The following is an 8,684-nucleotide window of genomic DNA, read 5'->3' on the forward strand; positions in this document are numbered from 1 at the left end:
GTGCAGCGGTGGGTGTGGGAGCCTCTCCCACCTCCTCTGCAGCACTAAGGATGTCAGACTGCAGCTTAGGCCTGTTCCCCACTGGCAAGTGGACATCCCCCGAGGGTTCCCAGGCTGCCAGAGGGATGTCTGATTGCCAGCTTAGGCCCAATACCCTGGAGAGCAGGCCTAAGCCAGCAGGTGGTCATCTCCTGAGTGGTCCCAGACTGCGAGAGGGCACAGGCTGGGGTGAGGGACCCCCCCCACCCCAAGTGCACAAATATTTGTGCACCGGGCTTCTAGTATCAAATAAGGCTTTTCAAGATGGGGAAAATCAAGAGACAGACTAAACAGGATAGGACAAAAGTAGGTTTATAGTTATTCATGTGGAAATTAATACAGTAATTAATAAATAATAATATAAGCATAAACTCTGTGTTTTACACACACAACTGTAAACCGAATTTTGCACCACTCTGTATATGCAGTCAACATCAACTCTATTTAATGCATGTATTTGTATAAAACTAGCAGAAATATGCTAATGTTGATGATGGTTATCTCTCTGGTGGAGTTTAAATGTTCTTTATTCATTTTTTTGTTTTCTATTTTGAAAAATTGTATGCATTACAGTCATAATAATATAATTACTGTAATTAAAAACAAGAAAAGAAATCCATACAATTTTCTGAAGATTTTAGGAACATATGGGAAAGGAAAACAGCATAGTGATTAAGGGTTTGGAGTCAGTCAACTTTACTACTTGATTAACATTTGGTGAATTATTTAGCTCTCTGAGACCTCAACTATAAAATGGGGCTAATACTATTTTTCTATCTTATAAGGTACTAAGAACCAAATTAATTATTGTGAACTGCTGAGCTCACAAGAGTCTTGTATTTAGCAAGTACTAAATAACTAGTTCGCCACTTAGTGTTCAATACTAGTAGTATGCCAACAAAATAAATGACTCAAGGGTAAAGTATATTTTATCTATGTTTGCACTACACCCTCTGGTGGTTCCACAAAGAAATGGCTCTAGGTAGACACTGAAGGTGTGTCTATTCATATCCTTTGTCTATTTTTGTTGTTATTGGATTGGACATATTTCCCCAGATTTGCAAGCCCTCTTTATATATTAAGGAAACAAGCATTGTCAAATGTTTTTCCTAGTGTATATTTTTCTTTTGACTTGGATTACAATATTTTTATTGCCATGTACAAGTTTAAAATATTTTTTGGTCATGTTTATCAATTATTTTCTTTTTAAAAATATATTTTTATTCATTTCAGAAAGAAAGGGAGAGGGAGAGAGAGAAAAAAAAATCAATGATGAGAATCATTTATTGGCTGCGGGAGCTCATAACCAGGGCATATGCCCTGACTGGGATTCAAACCATGACCTCCTGGTTCATAGGTCAACCATTGCACCACACCAGCCGGGCACTCTTTTCTTTAATGGATTTTGTGCTTTGAAGGAAACTTGTTTTTGTTGTTGTTGTTTTAATCCTCACCTGAGGATATTTTTTCCATTGATTTCCAGGCAGAATGGAAGGGAGGGAGAAAGGGAGAGAGAGAGAGAGAGACATCAATTGCTTGCTTCCCACACGCGCCCCAAGCAGGGCCGGGGATTGAATCTCCAACCAAGGTCCATGCCCTTGAATGGGAATCAAACGCTCAACCCTTTGGTCTGAGGGCTGATGCTCTAACATAACCACTGAGCAAAACTGGTCAGGTCGGGACAACTGTTTCTTAAAGAATTTATATATCTTGTATCTTTCCTAGTCAAATGAATCACTGGGAGGGACTTTTTATTTCCATTTCCCAGCCTTCTCTTACAAGACCATTTAAAATAACTACTAGTATTCTCTCCTCTCTCCACCTCTTAATATCTTCATGGTCTCACCTCTTCTATTTTCATTTTTCTTCCTTTCCTTACCAATTTCTTATCTCAAAAAGCATAACAAGTAAGCTCAAAGGAGTGTTACACATAGAGATCCAAAAGACCTAAAATATGGATTCTTTTTTTTAAAATATATTTTATTGATTTTTTACAGAGAGGAAGGGAGAGGGATAGAGAGCCAGAAACATCGATGAGAGAGAAACATCAATCAGCTGCCTTCTGCACATCTCCCACTGGGGATGTGCCCGCAACCCAGGTACATGCCCTTGACCGGAATCGAACCTGGGACCCTTCAGTCCGCAGGCCGATACTCTATCCACTGAGCCAAACCGGTTTTGGCTAAAATATGGATTCTTAAACTTAAGTGGTAGAATATCTAGAAGTCACAGGACCATGAAGCAATGTTTTATTAAACTTAGCATAATTGAATATACAATATTGTGTTAAATCAGACAAAAATTTACATCAAATTTTAACAAACTAAAATAGTAGGTAGAAAAAATATGAGGAAAAATATAAGGAGAAAAACAACATTGAAAAAAATGATAAAGATTAAACATTACTTTTTATATGGAAGAAAGACTAATATTGCTCATTTTTATTTTAGTAGCCAAATACCAGACTTTCACATAACCAATGCTTCCCTATGAATATTTTAAAACCATTGAACTGGAAAATATGAAATTAGGACTAGATAATAAATAAGCCTTCAATAAGGGAGCCTCTCATAGATTAGCCCTACCACAATGGCAAGTCCATGTTTGTCTTTTTAAATTTAATTTCTTTTTTTTTTTAATATATTTTATTGATTTTTTACAGAGAGGAAGGGAGAGAGATAGAGAGTTAGAAACATCGATGAGAGAGAAACATCGATCAGCTGCCTCCTGCACATCCCCCACTGGGGATGTGCCCGCAACCCAGGTACATGCCCTTGACCGGAATCGAACCTGGGACCTTTCAGTCCGCAGGCCGACGCTCTATCCACTGAGCCAAACCGGTTTCGGCTAATTTCTTAAACCAAAGTAATCACATTACAAACAATTTAGAAAGGAGAGGGAGAAATCACTCAGAACTTCCAACCCTAATAATATTACTGCTAATATTTAGTATATTTTCTTCTTATTAAAAATATATTTTAAAAATAACATAACAGCATTCATAATATAGATAAGATTCTAGTTTCTTTTCTGCAAGGTTAATCTAGCATAGTAGTTAAATGCATGGGCTCTAGAATTAGACTGATCTAGTTCAAATCCTGCTTCTCCCCACTTATACAAGACTTTGGACAAATTATAATCTATCTGACCCCAGATCTTTTTCTAAAATGTCGATGTGAAAATGATAATATAATCTCATAAGAAGACCGTAAAAATTAAATGAGATAAATACACTGTCAGTGTTCAAAGATGTCTACATTGAATTGAATATCAATGAAGTATATGAATTCAATACCTTTTGGATAATTCTTTTTTGTGATCTGTGGCCAGTTCACTGCTTTCCTTAAGGATATTTATTTCATTTGACATTACTTCATCATGCTGTGGATAGCAAAAGAAATCACATTTTTAAAAATCAGCACACCAATAAGCCAATCAATAAATTTTTTAATAAAAGAAAAGTACATTGGCACTATATAAGAGTTATAAAGTATTTATACACCTAGGAACATTCAATCTAGTTTGGTGGAAAAAACTTAACAAAATTTTGTACACACAGAATTACATTCTATATTTTTAGGATACATAAAGAACAAACTTTTTAAAATATCAGCTGTGGTTGTATTAGATAGTAAAAGTTTTGACAGATTTTATTCTTTTTCAGTTTTTAAAATTTTCCCTAATGTGGTCATATTACTTCTTAGTTTTTTAAAAATAAGGAAACCAAAAAAGTGTTCTTAAACTCTCTTAAAATTTTTTAATTGAAAGTTCCTAGGCTGTCTGTGAGGTACAAATCAAAAATATGAAGTAAGCTTTACAAATTGTTTCCCCTTCAAAATTAAAGTGAAGTATTTAGCTATGGAGTTACAAAAGAACTAAAGATTATGTGACAGTAACTCAGATACTGGTACCTATCACATAATATCTTTACTTAATATGCCAATAGGAAATAGCTATATTTATGTCACAAATACACTCTAAATAATAATAATGCTCCCCAAAATTACTTACCAGTTTTACACTTATTGTTGCCATTCGGTGAAGTACACTAGGGCCTTGACTTACGAGTGTCCCGACTAACGAGTTTTTCGAGATACCAGCTGTCTCTCGGCCGATTTTTTGCTTTGAGTTGACAGAGTAATTTGAGTTAACAAGCTTCTTAACAAGCTCCTTAACGAGCTCTGTCACGGAACGAATTAAACTCGTAAGTCAAGGCCCCACTGTACCTTCTACTTATATATACCAGGTATTCTGGTTAATAATGTGGATTTTGTAATCAAAGAAAACATGATAATTTCAAGAGAAACATCAAAAGTGTTTTATTCAAAGTAATGTCAGTTGCTAGCTACACATTTCCCCTATCTTTCAGGTAATTTGTGGATACCATCCCAATAGAACTTTTCCTGTTTTGAGGCAAACCATCCAGAGACCCAATTTTCCACTTCTTCATACCCGCTGCTCAGAAAGTGCGTGTGCCTCAATTGGAACAAGTGGTAATCTGATGGAGCAAGGTCTGGTGAATACAGTGGGTGGGTTAATACTTCCCAGGCAAGATCTTTTAACGTGTCTTGAACTGGTTTTGAAGTGTGTGATGGTGCGTCATCATGAAGCAAAATTACTTTGCCGTGTATTCTGGCACATTCTGGTCATTTCATGATCAAAGCATGGTTCAAATTGATTATTTGTTGTCAGTAGAGATCAGTATTAACAGTTTCACCTGGTTTTAGAAGCTCATAATACCTAGTAAAGTTTAAATCATAATTCCCTTTGTAAATAAGAAGTTGTAAATAAGTTAAAATCCATCATCTTTGTATGGAATCAATTAAAAAACTGCTTCTGAGAAGTCTTCCTATCCTCTTTCATGGTGCTTCCTGATGGGTGATGGATTCCCACATAGCAGTAAGAACTGCAGCTGTCCAGGACTCTCAACCCACTTATCCCTCACCACCCACATGAAATTCCTTGGCTACCAATATCCTCTTGGAATGTACATGAAATATCCCTACACATCCCTCTTCTCTGGATATAAGTGATATGGCACATAGGCTCTTCCCCTTTCCCTGCCTCTAGGATGAAACGCTACCCCAAAAGGATTGGTCACCCAGGCTATATGGCCAATGGTGCCATGTAGGTGGAGGATTTGACTATCTCTTCAAAGATTAAAATGGAGAATGCTGAACATGTGTGTCAGACACGAATGTAAATTATTTCATGAGCATATAAATTTATGATAACTTTCAGCAGCACTTTTCTTCAAAATAAAGTAATGAATTAAAACGTCCCACAAATGTTCTCTTTTTTTGGCATGAAATTCAACATTTTTAAGCATAAAAATATCTATGATGTTAACACCTTCAGCAAATTTGACATATGAAGTTTTTAAGCTTGCTGTCAATACAACAAAATAGCATACATATCAAATCACATATGTATCAACATATGTGTAACTCCATCTATTGAAAAAAATCCGATTAACTGGTATACCTGGTACTACTAGAGGCCCAGAGCATGACATTCGTGCACTGGGGGAGGGGATTGCCCCTCAGGTGGCCTGCCCCTTTTTGCAGTCCATGAACCCCCCCCCTCAGGGTCCTTAGTGCTGCCATGGAGACAGGAGAGACTCCTGTCACTGCCACTGCGCTCGCCAGCTGTGAGCCCAGCTCCTGGCTGAGCAGCACTCCCTCTGTGGGAGCGCACTGACCACCAGGGGGTAGCTCCTGCATTGAGTGTCTGCCCCTGGTGGTCAGTGCACTTCATAGCAACCAGTCATTCAGCTGTTCAGTCAATTTGCACATTAGGATTTTATTATATAGAACTAGTGGCCTGGTGTGTTCATTCGTTCATTGAGAAACATCAATGTGTGAATGCTCTAGTCCTGTGGTCGGCAAACTGCGGCTCCCGAGACACCAGCTCTTTGGCCCCTTGAGTGTGGCTCTTGCTAAGCCTTAGGAGTACCCTAATGAAGTTAATAACGATGTACCTAACTATATAGTTTAAGTTTAAAAAATTTGGCTCTCAATAGAAATTTCAATCGTTGTACTGTTGATATTTGACTCTGTTGACTGATGAGTTTGCTGACCACTGGGGTAAGCTTCTCACACAGGAGCAGAGAGAGATGCCAGGACTTCCAGGCTCAGCCAGCGGCTCAGCGGCTCAGCGGCTCACAAGGTAGCACCAACATAGCTATTAAACATCTCAACTGCAGATCCAAAGTAACCACCTACCACCCAGAAGCTTACACGCCAAGTTGGATAAGTAAGACACACCCACAGGTATGATAAAGTGGTATGCGGCCCGGGCGCCGGCCTGCTTGCCCTCAGCTGCCCTCCCGTGCTGGCCTGATCTCCTCTAACTGCTTCTGCCTTGGCCCTGCCCCATGGTTTTGTCCAGAAGGACATCTGGAAGGTCTCCTGAAAGGTCTCCCAGTCTAATTAGCATATTACCCTTTTATTAGTATAGATAATTACATTATAATTGGCTAATAATCTATATCAATCAATATTTTGAAATAACTAATAAAATCCTTTGTTATATAATCATACAAATTCTAGAGTCAATAGTCTCCAGTCAATAGTCAATAGTCTAGCAGGAATACTAATTTTAGTAGAAAAAACATTGGACTGGGATGGTGCTGAGAAAATTTTGTTCCACTTTGCTAATAATATCTGGCTATGTGAACCAAGACAAATCTTTGCTTCTCTTTACCTCAGTTTTCTCATTTCTAAAACTGAGTGATTAAATTAATGATCTTAAGGACTTTTTAGCTCAAAAGTTCTGGTATAGTCAATAATACTGTCATGCCCTGACCAGTTTGGCTCAGTGGATACAGCACTGGCCTGCGGACTGAAGGGTCCCAGGTTCGATTCCGGTTAGGGGCATGTACCTTGGTTGAGGGCACATCCCCAGTGGGGAGTGTGCAGGAGGCAACTGATCGATATTTCTAACTCTCTATCCTTCTCCCTTCCTCTCTGTAAAAAATCAATAAAATATATTTTTAAAAAAATTACTGTCAAATAATCGTTCATGTCCCTGGAAACACTGATAAGTCAAGGATTAAATATTTTGGTCCTTTGTACAACATAGCCAAAGAATATAAAAGAACTATTAGGAGCGACCACCTTGCTCGGACTCCGATAGAATACTTCGTCCAAGTCACCCGGAAGCCAGGACCGCCGAGCCTCCCCTCGCTGACCATGCTGTCTCGAGTGGTGTTTTCTGCAGCCGCCGCAGCGGCCCCCTCCCTGAAGAACACCGCCCTCCTCGGTCCCGGGGTTGTGCAAGCAACAAGGATCTTTCACACTGGGCAGCCAAGTCTTGCCCACCTCTTCCTGAATATGGAGGAAAAGTTCATCTTGGACTGATCCCTGAGGAATTCTTCCAGTTTCTTTATCCTAAAACCGGTGTAACAGGACCCTATGTGCTCGGAACTAGGCTTATCTTATATTTTCTATCCAAAGAAATACATGTGGTTACTCCAGACACCATCTCTGCTGTATCAACAATAGGGTTGCTTGTCTATATCATTAAAAAATATGGTGCCTCTATTGGGGAATTTGCTGATAAACTCAATGAGCAACAAATTGCCCAACTAGAAGAAGTGAAACAGGCTACCATGAAAGGCATCCAGGATGCAATTGAGCTGGAGAAGTCCCAGCAGGCACTGGTTCAAAAGCGCCATTACCTTTTTGATGTCCAAAGGAATAACGTTGCTATGGCCTTGGAGGTTACTTACCAGGAACGGCTGCATAGAGTATACAAGGAGGTCAAGAATCGCCTGGACTATCATATCTCTGTGCAGAATATGATGCGTCGGAAGGAACAAGAACACATGGTGCAATGGGTGGAGAAGCATGTGGTACAGAGCATCTCTGCACAGCAGGAAAAGGAGACAATTGCCAAGTGTATTTCAGATCTAAAGCTGCTTGCAAAGAAGGCTCAAGCACAGCCAGTTATGTAAATGCATCTATCCAGACTGAGACAGCTAGAAACACTTGAGTGACGGACTGGAAACTAGGCTGTGACAAAAGCTTTCTGTATCGCCATCTGCTGGAGTTACAGTTTACCCCACTTAAAAATGAAAAGCGTGAGTTTCATCTAGTGAGAGAATTAAAACAATCTATTGGCCAGTGAGATGTTTATTGTCCTTCTTGCTCTGCATTTTGAGTTGTTCTATGATCACTTTTGAATAAGCAGTTTCCTCTTAATACAATTTGGTACCTGACTAAAGACTACCAAGTTATAATTTAAATTTGTAATTAATGCTATCATCTTACAATAAAGTGACAGTTGAAACAAGTTTTTTTCAAATTCTGTAATCTTCTGAAATACTATTTCAACATTTGCCATATGGGTAAAAATTAAAGATGTCAAAAAAAAAGAACTATTAGTATTTTTAGATGATAACACTTTGGGAAGAAAAAACAAATTTATTTTAAAAAAAGTACAAAATATGTAAATTAATTGCTTGGCTTTAGACATATCTACACTAATAAAAGAGAAAAATGGTAATTGGCGTACGACGCTACCCTTTTCATTGGCTAATCAGGGGGATATGCAAATTAACTGCCAACTCAGATGGCAGTTAACTGACAACAAAAATGGCGGTTAATTTGCATATGTAGGCACAATGCAGGGAGGCGAAAGGG

At 38.6% G+C, this 8,684-nt stretch overlaps 1 protein-coding gene and 1 pseudogene across 1 annotated transcript in view; one reads left to right on the forward strand and one right to left on the reverse strand.

Annotated features, from left to right (window-relative positions):
* The window catches only part of LOC102753570 (chromosome unknown open reading frame, human C15orf43), a 42,013-nt gene that overhangs the window by 20,827 nt on the left and 12,502 nt on the right, over positions 1-8,684 (reverse strand). The window contains exon 5 of the mRNA XM_006777992.1: positions 3,335-3,420. Coding sequence (XP_006778055.1) covers positions 3,335-3,420 — 86 coding nt within the window. The remainder of the gene's footprint in view (positions 1-3,334; positions 3,421-8,684) is intronic.
* Positions 7,170-8,334, forward strand: LOC102753290 (annotated as a pseudogene).

The sequence above is a fragment of the Myotis davidii genome, unplaced genomic scaffold (genome assembly GCF_000327345.1).
Source record: "Myotis davidii unplaced genomic scaffold, ASM32734v1 scaffold46, whole genome shotgun sequence".
Lineage (NCBI taxonomy): Eukaryota > Metazoa > Chordata > Mammalia > Chiroptera > Vespertilionidae > Myotis > Myotis davidii.